The sequence below is a fragment of the Myotis nattereri genome (genome assembly GCF_964212035.1).
Source record: "Myotis nattereri genome assembly, chromosome: 2".
Lineage (NCBI taxonomy): Eukaryota > Metazoa > Chordata > Mammalia > Chiroptera > Vespertilionidae > Myotis > Myotis nattereri.
In genome coordinates, this window is record NC_138076.1 from 167986764 (window position 1) to 168010348 (window position 23585).

The 23585-nt window shown below is 54.0% G+C and overlaps 2 protein-coding genes across 5 annotated transcripts in view; one reads left to right on the forward strand and one right to left on the reverse strand.

The window, feature by feature from the left end:
* COL2A1 (collagen type II alpha 1 chain) overlaps nucleotides 1-7279 on the forward strand; it is a gene marked incomplete at its 5' end in the record, with an annotated part of 30827 nt that extends 23548 nt beyond the window's left edge. Inside the window, 16 exons of the mRNA XM_081084306.1 lie at nucleotides 36-143; nucleotides 595-648; nucleotides 1082-1135; nucleotides 1826-1987; nucleotides 2207-2314; nucleotides 2464-2571; nucleotides 2836-2889; nucleotides 3058-3165; nucleotides 3260-3313; nucleotides 3495-3602; nucleotides 3858-3911; nucleotides 4308-4415; nucleotides 4757-5045; nucleotides 5472-5659; nucleotides 5968-6210; nucleotides 6722-7279. Coding sequence (XP_080940432.1) covers nucleotides 36-143; nucleotides 595-648; nucleotides 1082-1135; nucleotides 1826-1987; nucleotides 2207-2314; nucleotides 2464-2571; nucleotides 2836-2889; nucleotides 3058-3165; nucleotides 3260-3313; nucleotides 3495-3602; nucleotides 3858-3911; nucleotides 4308-4415; nucleotides 4757-5045; nucleotides 5472-5659; nucleotides 5968-6210; nucleotides 6722-6868 — 1947 coding nt within the window. The 3' untranslated portion in view covers nucleotides 6869-7279. The remainder of the gene's footprint in view (nucleotides 1-35; nucleotides 144-594; nucleotides 649-1081; nucleotides 1136-1825; nucleotides 1988-2206; nucleotides 2315-2463; nucleotides 2572-2835; nucleotides 2890-3057; nucleotides 3166-3259; nucleotides 3314-3494; nucleotides 3603-3857; nucleotides 3912-4307; nucleotides 4416-4756; nucleotides 5046-5471; nucleotides 5660-5967; nucleotides 6211-6721) is intronic.
* Nucleotides 7280-11517: 4238 nt separating this feature from the next.
* TMEM106C (transmembrane protein 106C) lies at nucleotides 11518-17654 on the reverse strand. 4 transcript variants are annotated; one of them, XM_081114622.1, is made up of 9 exons: nucleotides 17619-17651; nucleotides 17314-17375; nucleotides 16836-17089; nucleotides 15513-15576; nucleotides 14878-15037; nucleotides 14646-14786; nucleotides 14136-14185; nucleotides 13611-13664; nucleotides 11518-12239 (listed from the first exon to the last, which is right to left on the reverse strand). In XM_081114622.1, exons 3-9 carry the CDS (start codon nucleotides 17017-17019, stop codon nucleotides 12143-12145), a joined length of 750 nt encoding a protein of 249 aa, XP_080970748.1. In that variant the 5' UTR covers nucleotides 17020-17089; nucleotides 17314-17375; nucleotides 17619-17651; the 3' UTR covers nucleotides 11518-12142. The 4 variants fall into 4 exon arrangements, with proteins under 4 accessions (XP_080970748.1, XP_080970747.1, XP_080970749.1 ...); XM_081114621.1 differs by lacking the exon at nucleotides 17314-17375 and having other exon boundaries at nucleotides 17539-17654; XM_081114623.1 differs by lacking the exon at nucleotides 17314-17375.
* Nucleotides 17655-23585: the final 5931 nt, after the last annotated feature.

Genomic DNA, 23585 nt, shown 5'->3' on the forward strand with positions numbered 1-23585 from the left:
TCCCCTCACCCACTGCTTCCCCCTTCCTGGGACAGGGTGCTGATGGCCAGCCAGGCGCCAAGGGTGAGCAAGGAGAGGCCGGCCAGAAAGGCGACGCTGGTGCCCCAGGGCCGCAGGGCCCCTCTGGAGCTCCTGGGCCTCAGGTGAGTTGTGCCGAGTTCATACTTAGGGATAAAGGCTCAAGTAGATGAATTGGCTTTTATTTTCCTGGGTGTGGGTATGTGGTGGGGGCTGGACAGAGTGCAGCTCTGTCTCCCTGAGGGTGCAGAGCCCTGGACAGAGCAGCCAGTCTCCTAGGGGTGAGAGGGGTGACGGGGAGAGGTGACGGGCTCTGTGAATGCCTGATGGGCTGCTCCGCCCTGAGATGTCACCCTGAGATGTAGGTGACGGGCTCTGTGAATGCCTGATGGACTGCTCCGCCCTGAGATGTAGGTGGCCGGGGAGGCAGGCCTGCCTGTGACAGCTTCTGAGCTGGGAGTTAGTGCCAAGAAAGCTGCATCTTTGCAATCAGCCCTCAGGGGTCCACTGTTGGGGCTCAGACAGGCCCTCCCCCAGGCGAGCAGGCCTCACTGTCTCTCCCTCCTTCTCTCCCAGGGTCCTACTGGTGTGACTGGTCCTAAAGGAGCCCGAGGTGCTCAAGGCCCCCCGGTGAGTGAGGCCCCCACTCCCTCCCTGACCCAGATGTGGGGGGCGGGTGCTGTGGGGGCAGCAGCTTCTCTCACACCCGCCCCCCTGGCCTCACAAAGACCTGGCCGCAGGGGCTCCACTGTGGTGTTCTGGGACTCACCCCCTCCTCCCTCCTCAGTCCTGCTCCTGCCCCCGTCTGAGCCCATCCCGAGGGAGGGCGCCCCTCTCTGCTGGGGCGCAGGGATCCTGGGAGACAGCCCTGGGTGCTGAGTGCCCCACTGCGCCCCCTGCAGGAGCCCGAGGCAGAGAAGCCACAGCTGCCCAACAGAGCCCTGTCCCCTCTGGCTCCCGGGCCCTTTCCACACGGGCCTCTCAGACCCCCCCACCCCCAACATTAAATTCTTGGAGCTCCTGAGGGACCGAGGGGTTCAGGGGCTCCCCTCTTTTCACATAGGGAGCCACCGGATTCCCCGGAGCTGCTGGCCGCGTCGGACCCCCAGGCTCCAACGTAAGTGCTCTCCTGGTTGGTTCTTTATTCCGGGCACGTGAGGCGCAGGCAGGGGCTGCACAGTCTTGCCCAGTCCTGACAGGGCCCCAGGGAGCCCAGGCTCACCCCTGTGCCCATTTCCCGACCCTTTTGTTGGTCGTGGGGAAACCTTCCCAGCTGGCTGGGGCTCGAACCCTCAAACCCTGGCCTGGTGGGCAGGATGGGGCTGCATAACCGCCTCCGTCACGGACACGCATGTCTTGTGCACGCTCTGTGCACCGGCCTGTGCAGGTCACACATCTTGCCCTGAGGGGGGTGCAGTGGAGAGAGGAGCGATCAGGAAAAGCATCCAGCTCACCAGCAACACAGAAGAGCAGGGGGAGCGGTGCACAGGCTTAGGGGGCAGAGGAACTGGGGTTGCGCCCTTCCTTGAGGAATGGGGGTGAGGTGGGTGGGGGAATTCAGGGCAAAGGGAAGGAGGCAGGAGAGACTCCAAGTAGATTAGAAAAAGCCACACGGGCAGGGCCTGGAGAAGCAAGGGCTGGCTGCCCAGAACTGTCATGTGGGAGAGAAGATCGGAGAGAGAGATTGGGGTGGGGGGAGGTCAAGCTGCCCTTCCCAGGGGAACCGCTGTCCTTGGGGCCGCGGTGGCTTTGCAGCCCCAACGGGCAAGTGAGATGAGTCCTCACTTCCTGCATTTGCTTCTTCTAGGGCAACCCTGGACCCCCTGGTCCCCCCGGTCCTTCTGGAAAAGATGGTCCCAAAGGTGCTCGAGGAGACAGTGGCCCCCCCGGCCGAGCCGGTGACCCCGGCCTCCAAGGTCCTGCCGGAGCCCCTGGCGAGAAGGGAGAGCCTGGAGATGACGGTCCCTCTGTACGTCCCTCCTCAGGCCAGGCCGGGGCTGGCCCAGGGCCAAGGGAGGAGAGGCTTCCTCGCTCAGAGCAGGGGGTGGGGGAGGGCAGCAGGGCTGTGGGGTGTGGGGAGGGGAGCAGAGCAGGAAGAGTGCTGCTCCCTGCAGAGTGGGCAGCCAGCTGGCTGGGTGGCTGGGCCGCTCTGGGTCCTCAAGTTCTCATCTCTCTCCTTTCCTCTTAGGGTCCCGATGGTCCTCCAGGTCCCCAGGGTCTGGCTGGTCAGAGGGGCATCGTTGGTCTGCCCGGACAGCGTGGTGAGAGAGGATTCCCCGGCCTGCCCGGCCCATCGGTGAGTGAGGGGCGCCCTCTGGGTGAGGGGGGGCCAGCCTCGGGCTGGACGCTCTTCCCTCAGAGCATTGGGTGTCCCTTCGTCAGCCCTTTCCCCGGGGCAGGGACACTTAGGGGCCACGCTCATCCTCACGGTCACGGTTCCTTCAGGGCGAGCCTGGCAAGCAGGGAGCTCCTGGTGCATCTGGAGACCGAGGCCCCCCTGGCCCTGTGGGCCCCCCTGGGCTGACTGGTCCTGCTGGTGAACCCGGACGAGAGGTGAGTGGTGGGTCCCACCGTGGAGAAGGGTAACAGGATGGGCCGGGCTGAGAGGCTCAAGCACCGGGTGCCATGGGAAGGTCGTGGTGGAGAGGACACCTGGACTTGGGCGCTCGGGAGGAAGGCGGGAGGAGCTCTGTGGGAAAGCTTTGGCTCCAAGGCCGCAGTCGGACAGAGAGCCGGCCTGGGGCTCTGAGGGGAGCAGCGTGGGAGACGGGGAGACGGGCAGGGGCAGCTCTAACGGCGTCGTTCCCCTTTGCCTAGGGAAGCCCTGGCGCCGATGGCCCCCCTGGCAGAGATGGTGCAGCTGGAGTCAAGGTGAGTGTCGGGGTCTCTGGGGCAGGGGGACCTGGAGGACGGTCTGCTGGGCCTGACAGGTCAGCAGAGGAGTCGGTTGGGGTCAGGTTTGTGTCAGCCTGGAAGCACCTTCTTCCCTTGCCTCTTTTGGAACATTCTTCTCTGAACCTGAGACCTCTCTCCTGACAGGGCGATCGTGGTGAGACGGGTCCCCTGGGTGCTCCTGGAGCCCCGGGGCCCCCTGGCTCTCCGGGCCCCGCCGGCCCAACTGGCAAGCAGGGAGACCGAGGAGAAGCTGTGAGTACCAGGGGAGCCCAGCCCGATGGTGGATGCAGAGGAGGTGGCCCTGTCCCCGCCTGGCCCTGACGCTGCCCCCACCCTCTCCTCACAGGGCGCACAAGGCCCAATGGGCCCCGCAGGACCAGCTGGAGCCCGTGGGATCCCAGTGAGTATTTGAATGTCCTGAACTGAGTCCCGGACAGTGGCAGGCTGGGGGGCAGGCTGGCGGGAGGGGGGGGGGGGTTGGGGGTGGGGGGAGGCAGCGGGTGCCCTGGGATCCTGGACTCATGGCTCAGGGGAGGCCAGCCGGACCTGACCCAACCTGTGTCTGTCCGTCTTGTTCCCAGGGCCCTCAAGGCCCCCGAGGCGACAAAGGAGAGACTGGAGAGGCTGGCGAGAGGGGACTGAAGGGACACCGTGGCTTCACTGGTCTGCAGGGTCTTCCTGGCCCTCCTGTGAGTATTGCTGCCTGTGCTTGGCTCCCTAAGGCCTCCCCCTGCTCAGAGCCACCTGAGTTTCCCACGCTGCTAAGACGTGGTATCAGCCTGAGGAATGTCTCAGGTTGGAGGGAGGAGCAGGTGGGATGGGAATAGGGTAGGGCCCATATCTATTCCTCCAACTCCATGATGTATGTATTCACGGCCCCCCATCCTGGAAGACGGGGCCCTGTCTGTGCTGACCTCTGACCTTTGCCTCTTCCTTCTGCACAGGGTCCTTCTGGAGACCAAGGTGCTTCTGGTCCTGCTGGTCCTTCTGGCCCTAGAGTAAGTGGGATGGAGCGAACCCTTCCTCAGGGTGGGGCCAGGGCGCTGGCCAGGCGTCCAATTGGGAGGGAAGTGTGGCTGCTTTTGGGGAAGCCTCGTGCTCAGAGGTTCACTGCAGCGGGGGGAGGACCGGCTCAGTGTGACTGTGGCCGGAGAGCACCTGAGATCACAGGTAGGATGAACATGCAAGGAGCTCCCAGGAACAGGAAGTACAAAGAGGAGCTTAGGAAGGCAGGGGAGCGTGAAACCCGTTTGGGGCCTATGACTGAGAAACGCGGACATTGGGACAGAGTGGCTAGTGCTCAGGACGGCCACGTAACCAGCCCCAGCTACTCCCGACCTTCCCCTTCCGTTTGCTGATGACTGTTCTCTCCCTCCTCTCTCCCCGGCCTGCAGGGTCCTCCTGGCCCCGTCGGTCCCTCTGGCAAAGATGGCTCTAATGGAATCCCTGGCCCCATTGGACCTCCTGGTCCCCGTGGACGTTCTGGCGAAACAGGCCCCGCTGTAAGTGCCCTGACTCCTTCCCTGCTGCCTGGGGTGTCCCCAGCATCCCAGAGGCGTGAGCTTTTGGGGGCAGCAGCCTGCAGCTAATGGTGATGGCATCCTTTATCCTGGGCTCTCCCTGGAGGTTCCCACGATTGGTGTTGGGAAACAGAAGAGGGGGGCTAATGAGGAAATAGGGAAGGTGCTATGGTTTTCCTGGTCCTGGCCTGCTGCACCCCCCCCCCCCGCCCCCCGCCCATGGGACTGAGAAGAATACACTCTAGTGCCTTTCAGCAGGTGGATGGACACAGGAGGGGCACCTCCCCGCAATTCCAGGCTGATTTCTCCGTTTTCTGATGCAGGGTCCTCCTGGAAATCCTGGACCCCCTGGCCCTCCAGGTCCCCCTGGCCCTGGCATTGACATGTCAGCCTTTGCTGGCTTAGGCGGGAGAGAAAAAGGCCCCGACCCCATGCAGTACATGCGGGCCGATCAGGCAGCCGGCAATCTGAGGCAGCATGATGTGGAGGTGGATGCCACGCTCAAGTCCCTCAACAACCAGATTGAGAGCATCCGCAGCCCCGAGGGCTCCCGCAAGAACCCCGCTCGCACCTGCCGGGACCTGAAACTCTGCCACCCAGAATGGAAGAGCGGTGAGCCTGGAGGGCAGGTGGCCCCAGGGAGGAGGGCAGCCATTGGGCTTGGCCCCTTCAGAGCCAGGGAGGAGGCACCTCTTAGTGCAGGGCAGAGGTGGGCCTGGAAGGTTCTGGCAGACAGCTGCTCTCCCATTTCACAGCAGAGAAACTGAAGCCCTGGCTCCTGTCCTGCCATGGCTGCATGGTAGAGTTCCATCCTCCAGGCAGACACTGCACCTGCCCGGCTGCTCACGGCCCCATTTAGCACTGACTTTCCCATTCAGCCCCCTTCCCTTGATCCCTCTGTCCCCCCTGACTTGGGCCACGTGTGGCCCTCACACCCTGCTCCTCTCCCCCTGGTATACCTTCTGTCTTTGAGCCTCTTGGGAGAGTGTGTCTGTGCCTGTCTGAGCCCTGAAGGGGCGTTGCCTCCTCCCCCTGCAGGAGACTACTGGATCGACCCCAACCAGGGCTGCACCTTGGACGCCATGAAGGTTTTCTGCAACATGGAGACTGGCGAGACCTGCGTCTACCCCAACCCAGCGAACGTTCCCAAGAAGAACTGGTGGAGCAGCAAGAGCAAAGACAAGAAACATATCTGGTTTGGAGAAACCATCAACGGTGGCTTCCACGTGAGTGCCTGCTTGCTCTTGGCCAGAGATCTCTTCTCCCTCCCTGGAAGTTTTTAGCACCTTGCGCACATTCTCACCAGTTTTCTTTGGGGCCTACAAGGAAGGAAAGAGGAGGAATAGCATTTTCTGCCATTTAGAGGTGGAGGAAGAGGTCTTTGGAGGCTTGCTCTACACCCTGGAAGCAAAACCATCCTCCCTTGACCTGCTCCCCTAACCCCCTTCAGCTCCTCTGAACCCTGGGCCCTGGAGCCCCTGGTCCCATCGAAGGCCACTCCCAGGCCTCACACCACTGCTCTCTGCCCTAACAGTTCAGCTACGGGGATGACAACCTGGCTCCCAACACTGCCAACGTCCAGATGACCTTCCTGCGCCTGCTGTCCACTGAAGGCTCCCAGAACATCACTTACCACTGCAAGAACAGCATCGCCTACCTGGACGAAGCAGCCGGCAACCTCAAGAAGGCCCTGCTCATCCAGGGTTCCAATGATGTGGAGATCCGGGCTGAGGGCAACAGCAGGTTCACGTACACGGTGCTGAAGGATGGCTGCACGGTGAGTCGGCTGCTGGAGCTGCCAGAGACGTGAACTGCCCCGGGCCCAGGGGTCAGGCTGAGCGGGCGGAGGGTTGGCCCCCAGCAGGTGTCGTGGTGCTAAAGTGAGGGACTCATCAGAGGTGTGTGCCATGTAGAGAAGACATGCAGAGTGACAGGTGAGGGAGAGGTGTTTGCTGTTCTCCTGGGCTCAAGGGAAATAAGACCTTACCCAGTGTGTCCAAAGACTCTGATAGGAGGATTCCTGTAATGTTCATGGGCTATGAGATGGAATGACAAGGGGGTCACAGGCGAGGAGCTCACTGCGGGGAGTGGGAAGGAGGAGAAGGGAGGCCCTGCTGGGAGGGACAGGAGTAGAGGTGGAGAGGGTTCTGGCCAGCCAAGAAGAGGTCTAAGGAGAACCAAGTATGTTTTTCACTTTGTGTTCTGCGATGCTCAGTGTTGGGGTCCTGGGCAGCTGGCATTGGATTTCAAGGTATCACTGAATAGTGTCTCCTCTCTTTCTTCTCCAGAAACACACCGGTAAGTGGGGCAAGACTATGATCGAGTACCGGTCACAGAAGACCTCGCGCCTCCCCATCATTGACATTGCACCCATGGACATAGGAGGGCCCGAGCAGGAATTTGGTGTGGACATAGGGCCTGTCTGCTTCTTGTAAAAACCTGAACCCAGAAACAACACAATCCATTGCAAACCCAAAGGACCCAAGTACTTTCCAACCCCAGTCACTCTAGGACTCTGCACTGAATGGCCGACCTGACCTGATGTCCATTCATCCCACCCTTTCACAGTTTGGATTTTCTCCCCTCTCTTTCTAAGAGACCTGAACTGGGCAGACTGCAAAATAAAATCTCGGTGTTCTATTTATTTATTGTCTTCCTGTAAGACCTTTGGGTCAAAGCAGAGGCAGGAAACTAACTGGTGAGAGTCAAACGCCCCCTGAGTGACGGCCCCCCAGCCCAGGCAAGAAGACCCACTTCGGGTGCCGGGCACAGGAACTGTGTGTCCTACACAATGGTGCTATTCTGTGTCAAACACCTCTGTATTTTTTAAAACATTGATTGATATTAAAAACAAAAAAAATTATTGGAAAGTATGTATGGACTCGAGCTTTGTTCTTTATTTCCCACTGGTCTTTGTTCTCTAGGCGTGACCAGATGGCCATCCGAAGGCTTTCTTTTGTTGACTTTTCAACCAAAGGGCGGGCACCGAGGCCACACTGCCTGGTTTAGTGACCTCACAGGAACACAGACTTGCCTCTTTTTTGTCAATCTTGGCACTGTGTGGAACCCAGGAGTGAACTGGGGCTAGAGACCAAGATTTGGGAAGGGAGGGACAGAGGAGGGGTGACAATAAACACGGCACAGGACTCTGCGTAGATTAGTGCACGAGAAATGATATGCTCCGAGCTCAGGATGGGACAATGTGTGGGCTACATCTTGCTGGCGGGCGAGGTTGAAGATGCTCCTGAGGAAGAGGGGGTGTGGAGAGGGGGGAAGGAGAGGGGAGGGAATCTTTGGGGGGCCCATGCTAAGGACACACAATCAGGCAATCTTGGTGACCTACTTATTTATGTCTTTTCCCAAGACTTTTAGATCAAGGAGAGGTGGGAGTGTTGAACACATAACCCACCCCTATTCCTCTTTCCTGCCCCTGTACCTCTGTCCCCCCATTCGATACTTCCTGGACCTACATTTAAAGCTTCTCTGCACTTCCTCCCAACAGTGGGCTTATGAACAGACAGCTTCCCATCTCTCCTTACCATCAGGTGTCCCTTGCTTTCCAATGACTTGTGTAAGTGGCAAAAGTGAGGAAGCTGACACCTTCTCCACTAGAGAGGGCTAGTTCATAATTTAGAATAAACAACCCTTCCATCTATCAAGAGAGCTAATGGGAGCCAAGGGTGTACAGAGCAGTGAGGTGTACAGATGCTTATTAAAATATTTCCTTAGACAATAGGTGGAAATGAAGAGTTGAGTTTGGTTTGAACCTGTCAACCACACTCCAAGAGCCCATTTTGCTTCCTACCTCACTTTGCTTCCTACAGTGTCATCAGAGCTACTTATTCCTTTTTTTAAAAAAATAATAGTTTATTGATTTTTAGAGGGAGAGAAACACCGAAGTGAGAGCAAAACATCAATTGGCTGCCTCCTGCATGCCCCCTACAGGGGATCAAGCCTGCAACCTGGGCATGGAATGGAACAGGCAACATTTTGGTGCATGGGCAACGCCCAATCAACTGAGTCACACTGGCCAGGGCAGAGTTACTTATTCTTACTAAAGCAGCTCAGACCTTGATAAGTGAAGTCCCATTTGCACCAGGATATAAAGGTGATCCCTCACAGCCCACACACTTCCTGGGTACCTGGTTAAACCTAGAAATTGTAGTAACTGTTGCGTGGTAATTGGGGAGTGAACCCGAGGTAGAGCTTAAGGGAAGAGAAGCAGAGGAACAGAGAACCTTGCCTGTGTGTGATCAAATTGAAATGCACCACCCTGGCTGGCAGTCAATGTGCTACTTACTGCTGCTTCCTTGTCCCAACCTGGCCCAGAGGGGGTGAGAGTAACCAGGTTCATACTAATTCCTGTGATCCCGAATGCCCCAGGAAAGGCAGAAGGTCTCTCCACTTAGAATAACCTCTCATAGAAAATCCTGACCCCCAGCAGGCTTCAGCAGACAGACCTGGCTTACTAATTGTGAGGCCTCAGTCAGGTTATTTTTCCTCTCTTGAGCTTCCTCAGCTCTACAGAAGTTTCTGAAGGCTTTTAACTGGGAGTCAGGAGTCTGCTCCAGCCAAGACTTACTCAAGTTCCTTAGTTCCAGGGTAAATTACAGAACAACTTCTGTAATAGTTCCCCTTCTAAACAAGTGAAGGAACACAGAATTTTAAAAGGGTGCTCTCAAGAATCTTACTGAAGAATCTTACTTATAAAGGCAAAGAATAAGGACTATTTTGAGCAAAGGAAATATTTGGGAACCCCTAGGATTCATGGAGAGCATTTACAAATAGGCTGGTTCTATCAGTAATGTTTCACACTTGGGGTTAGAATTCCTAGACAGTTGACCCAGAGATTGAGGGGACCCTACTTTGGGGTAACTAGAGTTAAGGAAGAGATGGGGCCTGGTGAGTATAAAAGGCTTGTGATGGTGCTCGCTTTCTCAGTACATATACTAAAGAATTGGAAGGAGAGATATTAGCATGGCCCCTACACAAGAATGACAGGCAAATTCATGAAGCATTTGATATTTTTGTACACAGACAATAGTTTGGTGAAGGCCCAGGCAGGGAGAAGTGGGGATGAATGAAGGAGAGCAAAGGGCGGGAAAAGGGGGACACCTTCAATTATGTCAACATTAAAAATCTTTAATAAAATTACCTAAAACAAAAGGCTTGTGATGATGTTTTAAACTTCTAGCCATGACTCTGGACAAAACACATCAGAAAATGTAATCCTTAGCATACAGCAGGTGCTCAATAAATACCTTTTTGGAATGAGTAAATGAACCAATGGAGATTTCAACCAGGTGACACAGCATAAGTAGTTTGAGAGCAAAAAAGGGGTCACAGTAGAGGCCAAGCAGGAAGCTACAGAGAAAAAGAGATCTCAGAGTATGTCTTGTTTTCAAGAAGCACATTCTTTCTAAATTTCAATCCACTAGAAACACGATGATGATGGCAATGACAGCTGAGCCAGCCACTTCCCCTTTCTATTTTGGTGTTGCTGAGAGCAAACTGTACGCATTTGTTCAAGAACTGACGGAGAGCCTGGCACAACTATGCAGGTATCCCACGGTGCAGCGCGGGGGCTAAGGATGTAAACAGGTATGAGATTTCAGAGCATTACGAGGTCAGACTTACTGCTGTTTAAAACATTTAAGTGCTTCCTTTGAACATTGCAGCTGGATTTAAAGGTAATACTGAGAAGCAAGAAATGCTATTGAAGCACAGCCACAAAAGTCATTGAAACTTAAGTACCAATATGAGTAGTTTTTCCAAAATTACATAAAAATATGCACTAGAAGCTATTTGGAAAATGGGGAAATTAAAGAGGAAATGTCGCAAGGTGAACATCTTCATGTGTGTAGGGCAACGATCTCAGAAACGGTGTACATTTGCTTCTGTGCAAGTCCTGTCCCATCGTCAATATACAGAACAGTCATCACTACGTGTTCATACAGACAATTAAAGGACCCAGTGTCACACTGAAACTCAGCTCTCAGCGTGCGGTTACTCAATCATGGTCAATGTCAATAAAGCAGTCACAAAATTTAGCCTTAGTTAAAAAAAGATTCAGTGGCCCTAACTGGTTTTGCTCAGTGGATAGAGCATTGGCCTGTGGACTGAAGGATCCCAGGTTCGATTCCGGTCAAGGGCATGTACCTTGGTTGTAGGCACATCCCCAGTGGGAGGTGTGCAGGAGGCAGCTGATCGATGTTTCTAACTCTGTGTCCCTCTCCCTTCCTCTCTATAAAAAAATCAATAAAATATATTTTAAAAAAAAGATTCAGTGTTGCCCTAGCCGGTTTGGCTCAGTGGATAGAACGTAGTCCCTGAGGACTGAAGGGTTTTGGGTTCGATTCCAGTCAAGGGCATGTATCTCAGTTACAGGCTGGATCCCTGGCCCTGGTCGGGGCACGTGCGGGAGGCAACCAATTTATGAGAGAGAGATATTTTTCTCTCTCGTTTCTCCCTCTTTGTTCCACTGTCTCTAAAAAATCAATGTAAAAATATCCTCAGGTGAGGATTAACCAAAGAAAAAAAAGATTCAGTGTCAAAATCAATGAGCAAATATTGAAGATGAAGCTATGGGCATGAGGACTAATACTGACCCCTGCCACCACCTGCTGCTATTAGGGCTTCCCGAGGCTACCTCAGCTGAGCTCTGAACCCTGACTACTCCAGCTTCCCACTGTGGGGCTGGAGCCCACTTTGGTGGTTGTAGCTTGGAGCCAGTTCAAGAAACTTTCAAACTCAAACCAGGCCCCTTTCATCAGAACGACAGCCAGGGGGTCGGGGTGGTGGTGGGTAAGTTATTCCGCCCCAAGAAGCAGCTTCACTCCTTAGGCATCTCTGCCCTACCTCTTCCAACCTTCAGGGGGCATTAAGTGCTCTGTTTGGGAGGAGCAATAGGGCAGCGCGTCACCACCAGAGACCAGGAAAAGCGAGGCTGTTCTCTGTGCTAAGAGCCTCCGGGGATGGCACTCAGGGGTTTTCTTCCCTTCCCATCCTGTGCTGACCTACTTAGCAGGCACCTAATCCACGGCCCCCCGGAGGTGTCTAAGTCATCCAGGCGAGAAGACGCAGATGAATCAAAAACAGGGTTTATTTTCCTACCAAACCCCCAATCCATGTTCCAGCCAATGGACGCAGGGTTAATCAAGCCCCACATAGACTCTTAGTAAAAACAATTATAAATTTCTACAAGAAAAAGGTTTTTAAGTTCCTAGGCATTGAGGAACAGATGAAAAAAAATCACATATTCAATGGTCTGCGCTTTCTTTTATGTATTCACACGTTCCCTCCCTGTGCCTCTTCGGTGCGATGAGGTCCTGATGACAGCTGTGCAGCTGCACCAACAGTCCTGCCTTACGCCCCTCTCTGGTTCTCTAACCTCGTATCCTGGTCTGCTTTCAGCTTATAATCTCCAAGCACAGCTGGCAAGATCTGAATGAAAGTCTTCAAACCTTGAGTGCCTACTATTTGCTGGGCATAGAGCGGGTACTGGGCAGTGATTCGCTGGTTCAGGGAAACGGAAATGGTGCCACAGAGGCGAGGTTTCCTCCCAAGTGGCAGGCGGGTGTTTGCTGGGGATTAAGAGAACCAGTTTCTCCTCTACTTCTACCACCTGGGTAGGTGCAGAACGCAGGCCCTAGGAACGGATGGGGTGTCTCTTCTGACAGGTGCTGCCGTGGGAGAGCCAAAAGCAGTTTCTAAACAGCTGAGAAGTTTGTTCCACAATCCACATAGTGATGTGTCTCCAAGGAGCTCTGGGTCATGTGACCAATGTACGAAATCTTCACTGAAGTTCTAGGAAAAAGAAACCAAGGAGATTTAATTCTGCTTTTGAGATGAAATAAGAAAAATTGCCCAAATAATTTCTTGCAAACTCAGGCAACAATATCCATGTGTCCCATTCCCATTTTTCATGGTTATGCAACCAGAAACCCAGAGTCTTTCTACATCCACCGAGATGCTGTGACATTCTAAACAAGCATTTCTCAACTGGGGAAGATTTTACCCCACACAGACTTCTGGCAATGTCTGCAGACATTCTGGGTTGTTACAACGGAGGGGGGTGGTGGTGTTACTGGCAGCTGGTGAGCAGAGGCCAGGGATGCCATTAGATATCCTACTATGCACAGGAAAGCACCTACAACAAATAACTGTCTCAGCCAAAATGTCAATAGTGCGAGGCTGGGAAACCTCACTCTACACCAGGGGTGGGAACGTCCAGCTGTCTGGCCGTATATTGGTCCGGCCCTGCCAAGGCATTAGGGTGAGTTAATTAAATGTTTGACCAAATATAGCAGACTAAGTTTTAAGTTGATAATTTTGTATGGCCCTTGAATGATGTTACAAATACAGTAGGTCCTCGGGTCTATGGCGCCAAGTAACGCGATTTTCGCCGTAAGTCGGAACCCACCTACATAAGCACCTACGTCACTCACATGGAGCACATACACAGCAGTAATGAAGTGAAACAGCAAAAAAAAAAATTAAAAGAAAGTTAACAATTCCTGATCTTTACTTGTGGTAAATACAGTAAATAGTAAAAAAACATAAAGCACGTATGTACATAACGTAGAAAGGACGGAACTTTTTTTTTAATAAATAAATGGGAGATGGCAACGTAACCACGAAACGACGTACGTCGAGTCCGACGTAACCCGAGGACTGCCTGTATCCAAATGGCCCTTGGCAGAAAAAGGTTCCCCACCCCTGCTCTACACTCTCCTATTTCAAATGTCTGCAGCAGAGCCTTGTCATGGTTCTAGGAGTGACCCTAAAGGTCCATGGTATGTGGTAGGTAATTTGTGTGGCTAGAGAGACAGTCTGGCCAAATGCTCAGTACTTGCACCTGGAGGAAGCTTGCTGTTCTTTACTAGTCTTGTCAGGATTCTAAAGGGATCACAGAACTAGACCTTGTTTCACAGAAAACATTATACATCTAACTGTTCATTGTGAGTCTGGGGATCTGTGAAGGGGCTTGGACACGGCATCCAGAGGACACCAAAAGGTTACTGTATCCGTGCCTGAAGGCAGAGGCGCCCCGTCCCCGCTCTGGCTGGGTGCCTTGTGGGTCACACAGGCTCTCCTGCGCGGAGGTGGCGAGCTCACACAGCCCCATGGTCCAGACTCAAATACAGAGGCCGTGGAACAGGAAGGAGGGCAACGTACCTCATGAAGACCACGATGTTGTGCACCTGGATATCGGGTAATGTGCAGAAGAAGCTAACAAACAGCAAATATAAAAGCAGTCAGTTTAGTTAAAACAAAACAAAACAAAAAAGAAAAACAGCAAGAGAGAACGGAGTTACACTGTCAAGCGGCGGGGCAGTCAGCCCTGTCTGGGCGCCTCCCCTCCCCACACCGCTCTCCTGACCTCGGCGCTGCCACGGCTGACTGGTTCCCAGCCCCTAGTGTCCTTGCCTCCTCCCACACCGAGATACTCTGTTTTTTCAAACCCATCATATAAATGCTGGAGCTTGGAAATGTCTCTAGTGGCTTAATGTTCTCTTTTAGATATCCCAGCACTTCAGTCACACAGCTAAACACACATCCTCCAAATAAATCTCAAGACAGCCAAAGTCAGGGAGCCAAAGGCTGAGCCTTAAGGCAGGACCAGCCACAATCAATCAACTGAGCACAACTCTGCATCCCTTTCATCCAGCGGAGAACAGAGAGAGAGAACAGCGTCCTTACTACACATAGGAAAATGGTCCTCCCATCTCCGCCTGCACCAGAAAGTCCACCTGTAAAGAAGACACCAGAGTCGGTCTGTGGCCAAGCAGGACTGACACGAACAATACTGTCATTAGCATCAAAAGACCTGGGACCACCCTTCCCTCTCAGACACACGTTTCCCTAAGACTGGCCCTCACACAGACTACGTGCCCCTAACAAATTCTTCCCGCCTCTTCCCTTCGGAGAGGCCATGGACCTCAGACTATCATTTTGCCTCGTCTTCATTTGTACCCAATTGCTTTCTTTTACATATCCTTTTGTTCCTCTAATATTTAAATGCAAGCTGATCCCCCCCACCACCCCCTCTAATTTTTCATAATTACAGAGCTCGCCAGGTCTTTCTCATCAACCAGTTCTTATAAGTGGAAATGAGAGGAAAAAGCAAGTAAGGAGGCTATGGCATTCCCACAGCCCCCACTCTTCTCTCAGGCCTATGGGGTGAGGACCCTAAAAAAAACACCGGCATACCAGTTGCTCACTCCGAGGTGGAATGAGAGAGACGTTAGTTGTCATATATGACCCAACCACTGTGTTCATGTACTGAACTTGGCTGGACAGGCTGGTCACTGCCACAGAGTAGAAGTTGGAGTTCCTGATTTTCAGGGTGGCCTGCATCAGGGCAAGGGAGGGAGGAAGTGTAAGCTTCCTGGGTCCGAGACATGCAGGTACACAACCCAGGAAGGGAGGCCCTAGGTCTTACCTTGATGGCGAGGATTACAAGGGAGTCCTGCTTATTAAATGTGACATTCATCATTCTGATGCCGTCATCATCCACAAGGACTGAATGTGGAAATAGGAAGAAAGCCACCAAACCAAATGCCAGGAGGCACAGCAGGACAGACAGGAGGACATACTGCTTGCTGCAAATGACACAGCACATGACCCACGTGGGTAGTCAGATGTCAAGGTCCAATCGGTTAAGATTAAATGCGTAGCCAGGACTGACGGGGGCAGGGACAGGAAAGGACAAAGGGCTAGGAACCACAAACCAGGCAAGAATGAGTGCAGAGGCAGAAGCCTTTGCTGTTTGCAATCGGGGAAGGGACGCTGAAGAGGGGAGCTGTGTAGACAGATACATTTTTCAACCCCCAGGACACCCCTGCTCCAATTCCTTCCAATTCAGTTCCTTCCCTGGGCCCTCAGAATGTTTCGAGCTTCAAGTTTCCTCCCCCAGATGGTGATGAGGGAAGAGATATCTTTCTCGAGCAAATAGTATTAAAGGAAATGGAGGAATTGACAAGAACAGATAAAAGTTTTCAAAAACTGGCATTTATATGTATAGAAAGGGACCAGGGATAGAATTAGGTGTTAACAGGAGAGAGGCCGGTAACTCACGTTCTCTGAGGGCGGAGTCTCTGATCACTGTGTGGGATCAAAGCCACCAACTCATTTACTTGCTCTATAAAATAACCAAACAATTATTTTGCTAAAATAAATCTCACATGTTAGCAGTACTTGCCTTCGCATCGCACATCAGCCTGTCACAACCTATACTTGTTTGGAATTAGATGTAGATTCGCATTTTGGGTCTAATAACTAACTAACTCTATAGAGAGTGTCACAAATTACAAAACATGTATCAGTGCTGCCAGGGCAGTGACGTGGAAGTTGAGAAATCTAGGGTCTGAGACATGCAGGTACACTATCCAGGAAGGGAGGCCCTAAGTCTGGCTTTCCTGCATGGCCTTGGGGAAGGCATTACCCCTTCAGGCCACTGTCTCCTCACCTCTAATATGAAAGCTTTGGAGGAGATGGTTCTTACAGCTCTAACCTTTGTGATGATCTAAAGCTGTTATGACTTCCTGGGAACCAGCGTCGTGACATATGACTCTGCACCTAATCCAGGCTCCACTCCTGAGCATTTATTTGTTTTTCTCTCCCCACGTGATACACATATTTTTCAGATCTTAGGTTGTTAATGATTCACTATCTGCTCCCTTGAGAAGAAGCTTCCACGGAGCAAAGCTGTTCCAAGTCTTACAAGTGACAACAATAAAGAAACGTGCCTGTCAACAAATCCCACAATGCACAGCAAACTGTGAAAGAGACAACCACAAGCCCAAAGTGGAGTCACTTGTGCTGAAACCCATGACAGTGAACCCAGACTTAATACTTGACCTAATTCCAGTTTCAGACTTCTCCAGGAGTGTAATCTTAATCAGTCAGTCTGGAATTTTCTGGTCACGTGGACTCTCTTCATCCTCTCCCCACCCCCACGAACAATCCCCTTTGCCCGAAACAATCCTTTCTTTTCTTTTGCTAACAACTTTCCTGTTCCACCCAGTTTCTGCCTATAAAAGCATCCACACTGTACAGCTCCTTGGGGCTCCGCTATACTTGGGATGCCGCTCGATTTATGAATCGCTCACTGAAGCCAATTAGATCTTCAAATTCACTCGATTGAATTTTTGCTCTCTAACAAAACCAAAAGTTCCAAGCCAAGGAAACAAAGAACCAAAGAGTGGAAGTGAAGAAAAGAACGGCTTTCAAATACATAAGGAAACCAACAGAAGTTGTGGAACCTGCCCCAATGTATCGGGTCAGCTGATGGCTCCTGTTCAGGGCACCATCTTCCACTGTGACATTCCTGCCCAGAGTAAAGGCTCTGTCTGGGAGCAGAAGCCCTGCGGGTACCTCGGGATTCTCAAAGGTTCTCACCTGTGGGAATGTAGCCTGTCCCTTGGCACGTGAGACAGGTGATGCTGTCCCGCCCCGTGAACTCCACATATGGGAACTGGGCAATGGCTTCTTCCTGCTCCCGTTCGTCCAGCATATCCTCTCTGTCATCTTTCTTTCGCTTGTGGGAAGGAGGGCGAGCAGAGGCGGAATGCTGAGACCCCATGGCCAGGGTGTGCCACCTGGGTCATGTCCTAGGGGGCGAAGAGTCCAGGCGGTGCATGTTAATGGCCACACTGCACAGGGAGGGAAGAAACCGAGAAAAGGGAAAACACAACAGTGACCAAACTGCTGTTCTCAGTGTGATCCCAAACACCGGTACAGCTTCTCCCGCGCCTTCGTTGTGTAGCAGTGCTCCCCGCCCCCCTCCGACCCCTCCGTGCAGCTGGAGGGACTGGTCGCCTCCGCCAACCTGCCCAGCTCCTCGCCGTCCCGGGACTCGGGGCACCCCAGCTCGCACCTGGCCCGGCTTTGCCCCTTCTCCGTCTACTACTGCAAACTCTGTGTCCTCCTCGAGAAAGCCTTCCGCAACAAACAACGGACACCAAATTAATGGCCAGCCTTAGAGATCCTCCCACTCGCCTGCCAGCCCACGAGGCGGGCTCAGGTCACGCCCCCTGGCGAACAGCGACGCTCGGAGACCACCCGCCCCGCCCAGCAGGGAGCGCAGGCCGCAGTCCTGCACCTGCCAGGCGCGAACTCCCAGCAACTCCTTCCTGGGCGCACCCGACCGCGCCCCGCCCCCTGCCCGCCTCCGGAGTTAACCTGTCCGGTCCTCTGAGCAGCCGCACTCGGTGCGCATGCGCCGAATGGTGAGCGGCCGGGGACGCGGCCTGCGCGTGCGCTAGAGGGCTGCCGAGTGCGGGGAGAGCAGCGCCCCAAGCGGCCTGGGGGAGGTAACCGCGCGGAGAGAGCGCCGTTACCCAGTAATGTCGGGAAAGGCTCCAGCCACGTTTCCGGAGCAGAACGTCTCTCCGCCCGCCCGGGAGGAATAAAGAGGCTCCGCAGCCAAAGCCACTCTCAACGATTTTTTTTTTTGAGCACAGAGGCCGTGTAGATGCTGAAGGTACAAAGATGCAGAAAACACGAAAACTGCCCTCCCCTCCCCCAGCCGTCCACAAGCAAAAAAGACACGCACATAGGGGTTAGAGAACACTTAAAAACACTTAAAAAATATATGTTTTTATTGATTTCAGAGAGGAAGGGAGAGGAAGGGAGAGGGAGAGAGAGATATAAACATCAATGATGAGGCAGAATCATTGATCGGCTGTCTCCTGCACGCCCTGCACTGGGGATGGAGCCAGAAACCCCGGCATGAACCATGACCTCTGGTTCATGGGTCCACGCTCAACCACTGAGCCACCCCAACCAGACCGCTAGAGACCCTGGCCGGCCTAGAGAACACTTTAAAAGGTGGGTTTCTCTGTAGGTACTGCCAGGTCGAGCTTAGCCTGCAAGCAGAAGGAAGTGAGGGCAGACATTAAGCAGTTGAAGTTACTAAAGATGATGCTTGGGGGGAGGAGAGTTCTCAAGGGAGTGAATGAGGGGCCTGCTTGGCAATGGAGAGTGGGCTGGACACCTCCGAGTTCTCTGCTGTGGGGAGCCGCTACAGTGCTTTGGACAGGTTCAAGCCTTGGACTGATGAGAGGGCACAGTCCTCTCATTGCCACGTGCAAGTCCCAGCTTGGAGAGCAGAGCCTTCCCAGCACAATTACAGCCAACAGCTGTAGTTGTAAGCTTGAACCTCTGGTCGGAACACGTGGCCCCACGTGGCTGAGTGATGTGGGCTTGATAGAGTTCAGGTGCATGTAGTTGAGTAGGATTGAAACCCACGAGAATGTTGTAAACATCTTGATCACGCCCTTACTTTGCCTGGTGGCATCAGCTATAAAATAAAGACACGGCTTGTGGGCGCTGGTGCTGTCTCTCCGTCAGAGAAGCAGCGTCCCATTGAGACCCAGCTTTTATTCTCTTGTCTGTCTTTTCTCAATCCCTCACCGCCCCCTCTCAGGGTCACTGAACCAGGCTGAGCTCGCCACACTCTGCCACCTCCAGCTCTCTTTCCTCGTTCTCCTGTGGGGAAGGCGGAGGCCCCTGCATCTGTCTAGCCAACTGCCCAACCGCTGATCACCATCACCTCCCTGAGCCGTTAGGATAAGAAGTGCTAAAGGAAAACACATTGCATGACAGTTGAAGACAGTAAGGCAGGCTACTCAAGAGGATCATGGCTACATGTGTAGGGGCCGCTGCAGTAGGGTCTTGCTGTGGGAAAGAGAGATCGGGCTCAACTCTGAATACTACATGGGCAAGTAGGAATTCATAGCCAGGAGCAGGGTGAGGGTCAGTGGATGGGAAATTACGAAGAGGGAACATTAGGAGTGAGGAGAACTCTGGCTAAAGCAACCTAATAGAATTCTCGCTGAAGACAGGCCAGGGTGATCAGACATCGCCTGGTGGAGGCCGAGGGATCCAATCAGATTTAAGGTGATCAGCTATGGAGGGTTGGGAGTTCTCGCTGGAACTGAATTTTACAATAAGTGCACAGAGGGACCTAGGAGAAGGTTCAGGAGCCTGACTAAAGTCTGGCCAAGCAAGAAATCTTTGTCAGAAGCAACAAGGAGCCATTGCTCCTCCTTTTTCACTTCTGCCCACACCGTCTCCTTCCTGAAATCTGGTCTTCACCTCTCTCTTTGCAAACACTGTACCAGTTTATATTCCTTATCTATACCAATCTGGTTTTGTTGGGTGCAGCAATATGCTCAATTAAAAATATGCTTCCCAGCCTTTCTTGCCAATCCAAGCTGATAATGTGGAAGCAGCGGTTTGTGGGACTTCTAGGAAAGCTTCTAAAAAGGGACGGAGACTCAACTAGTCCTTTGACCTTCCTCTTCTTGTTTGAAATTTGGGTTTGATGTTGGAGGTGGGGCAGCCATCCCGTGGCCATGAGGCGAGAAGCGCCTGCTGAGAAAGGCTGGGTAGGAGGAGCCTGGGTTCCTGATGGCCGTTGGGGCCACATTCAGACCCTGGGCTCTGTCTTCTGACTTCTCGTTACAAGAGGAAAATAACCACCCCCTCAACACTGTGAGGGGTTTTGACTGTTTCTCACAGTAGGATGACACCCTGAAAGATACGGACACAGAGGGAAGGGGGAAGCCTGGGTTTTAACACAAGCAGTCTGATTGCTGTAACCACACGCCAGGTAGAGCACACTTCGGTTTCTACCCGTTTAAAATGTCTGCTCTCTGGGTACATGCCCTTAGAGAGAGGGAGGCCGCTTGTCTTCCAAGTTCAGTTTTCTTGTCTGAGGACTCACTTCCGACAGGGAATTCGCCTAGGGAACCTGGGGAATGAGCCCATCCTTCAGTGACATGGGTGTCGCCTCACTGTGTGGCCTCTGCTGGAACCTGCAGAGACAGGGCACAATAAGCCTAAAGTGCGTACTGTGGACGGACAGTATGGAAGGTTGTCTAAGCTGCCCTAGAAGCAGGGAAGCTGAGGAGACAGCGGCCTGATCCACACCCGGTGAAGAGGAAGAGTAGGTGGGAGGAAGGCTGAGGGCTGTGGATGCTGTGAAAGGAAGAGAAAGAGGCTAAGGGCTGGGGCCTGTGGGGAGGAGAAGCAGAACCCTCAAGGCCTCCTGACAACCTGCTTCCAAACGTGTGTCTAGGACAGATGGACTGAACTCTCTGGTGTGGCTCTTCTTTCTCCTTGTCTCCCCAAAAGGCCCTCAATAAATGCTTGCAGAAAGACTCAGCCTAGAGGCTGGCCAGCATGGCCGGGGGGGGGGGGGGGGGGGGGGAGTCCCAGCACCCACCTGAGCCATCTGGGAGGCAGTTTTAATTGGGCAGCACATACCTAAGTAGATACCCATCACTTCTCACCTGTGCCTGGCTGCCAGCTTTACCTCATCATCCGGTGATGAGCAGTGAGGTTTCCGCAGACATGAGCTCACTGGGGCTCTCCGGGTGGGCCGGGACAGAGCGGGGCCAGCTGGGGGTCCCTGCACCCCCAGCCTCCTCAGTTTCTCCATGTGCATTATGTCCCCCGGGCCCCACAAGTTGAGGGGAATAAAAACCTCAAAGGGCTGCTGTCCTGAAAGCTCTGCACCCTCTCTGCTCACACACAGGACAGGACGGGGCAGGGGAATGTCTAGGACTGGGTTAACCTCCCTCTGCGCTGACAGGGAAACTGGGGGCTTCACATTGGAAGCTCTCTTCATGTTCCTCCTTCTGCCCGTGTACTAGTATGTACCCCGCATTGGGTAAACTTGCTTAAGGTTAAATGATACCCAGTAAGGGAAAGAATCAGGACTGGAACCAAATCTGCTGTGACCTTGTTTGCTACCCTTTGCAAAGGGACTTGCTAGAGCTTGGAGAGGTAGGGGCAAAGCCAGGCCCTAGCCCCACTGCTGCAGCCACTGTGGTACAACAGGGGGGTTTAAGGGCCACGCAACCCTCTTGTGTAATGGATTCGTGAATCAGAGATCTCAGTGCGCAAAGCTCCGGCCCATGAGCTGTCTGGGTGAACAGAAAACAGTGCCCCGCTCTGCAGCTCCGGGTTTGGTCCTCGAAGGGAAGGACGGGGGAGAAGGGGAGGCGCCGGTGCCTTCATTTAAGAGCCCCTTGCAGCAGGAGAGCACTTTGCCACTTACCGGCCACTTCCTTTGCTGGGAAGCAGCTCATTTCCATTTTCCACCGCGACACAACCCGGGAAGCAGGCTGCCCAGCGCTAGCGGTAAGGTCAGAGCTGGATTGTGGGGCTTCTGCTCCCAAGTCCTGTCTCTTCTCACTGTGCTATTTCCTATGAAGAGCGGTCACAGGGAGGACATTTACAGACAAGTTCTGGGGAAGGAGTGGCGCAGAGGGAGCTTAGAGACATAAAGGGGTCTGGGTGGGGGCTGCGTTGTGTGCTGTGCGCAGCAGCTGAAGGCAGGTGGCTCTGCTCAGAGAAGTCCCCTATGAGGGGGACTCCGTAGGGTTGTGGGGGCTGTGTGTTCCAGGAACTGACAGTTCACCACAACCTGATAAAGGCGACCAGTGAAGCCACAGTCTATCAAAGTGGCCTGCAAGGCCGGGGTCTCCTCAGCCCCTTCCCTGAGGAGCATAAAGGAGGCTGATTGGAGGGCCCCCATTGACCTGCTTGGGGATGCGCCCCAGAAGAGTCAACACAGCGTTCTGTGCTGGCTGCCGCGGGAGGTAGGACTCGTCCTCCCAGGCCCAGGTGGATAAAAGATGTTCTATTTTTAATAAATGGAAACAAGATTAGATCGGGTGCGTTTAAGTCCAACTCAGAGCCCCATCCTGATGGGCTGGCAGGGAATTTAATCTCCTTGGTGATCGAGGCCGAATTCCCTTCGCCGAGGTCACTCAAGAGTCCCGGAGACTCGCTTCTTGGAGCCCAGGAAGCAAGGGAAGGAAGGGCCTCTCGCTCCGCCCATGGGTCACGCTCTCTCCTCCTTGTCCAGCACCACGCAGGCCTCCGATTTGGGTGTCATTGCTGCTACCTCAGGGCCCAGGAATCTTTGCCCAGAGCTGGTGCCCAGGGTCGGGCATGCCCAGCGCAGCCATTCCCCCAGCCATGCCAGGGAGGTTCTCTGTCCCCACGGCCCTGCCAGAGGAGCCCCGGAGGTCCCGCCCCAGCTGAGCAGGCTCCCTCTCTCCCTGCTCTCCTCCTGGTTTCCTTTCTCCCTTCAGTGGCAGCTCAGGAAACCTGGCATTTCCTCTCCAACAACTGAGCCATAGGTGGAAGACAGTTCAAGGTGGTGTCTTAAAGTAACCTTTTAAGGAAGATTTCTGCCCCATGGGAATCAAAGGAACGCAAAGAGCTGTTCTCTCCTTGGAACAGGGGACAGAGACACAGGGAAATCCCAAACTCAAGCTGACGCCTTAGGGAACACCTAAGCCGGGCTCTTGCGGTGGGGGGGCGGGGGGAGGGGGCTCGCAGGCTGAGGAGACACTCCCTGGCCCCTAAACACCAGGAACCGCTGTCCCCAGGCTCTGTGTGATGGCTCTGGGGGCCTTGTTCCTTAATAATTGCCAGCATCCCTGCCCCGGCCACCTCAGATGAACGCACACGCTGAGTCACATTGGCGTGCGTGCTGTACCTCTGCAAACTGTGTAGCCCCTTCTCCCACCCCCCCCCCGCCCCCAGGAATTGCCACCCCTGAGCACCTCTGCCCAAAAGTTCTGGGCCACCTCCTGAGTGGGAACTGGGCTAGGGGTGGGCACTGTCAGGGCAGGTGTGGCGGGAAGGCGGCCTGAGCTGGAGACTGGGGGAAGCTATGCCTGAGGGTATCCAGGGGTGGGCTTGCTGATGCCAACTCTGCAGTTAGTGTTTGAGGAAACCCACGCAATGGTCAGCCAGTCTCTGTGGTCGAGCCCTCCTCCCTGGCGCTGCCTGTCTCACCCACGGTGCCAGCTTCGGGGACAATCCCGGTGGCTGAACAGATCCACACGTGACTGTCTTCAGAAACCGCCACTCAACTCCTGTCTGTGTGTGCTGCGGTGCTGGGCACGGTGCCTGGGGCCTCGGCCAGCAGCGCCTCTGCAGCCTCCGCCTGAGCACCAGCCAGAGAAATGGAAGCGGGACAAGCACTGAGCAAGGGAACACCCTGTGCAAAGCAGCCCATGAAAAGCATGGGGGTGGGGGTGCGGGGTGTGGGGGGACTGAGGGAGCCCCAGGCAGAGCCTGAGGACAGAAGGTGGAAATGAACTCCAAGAGGTTTTTAGAAAA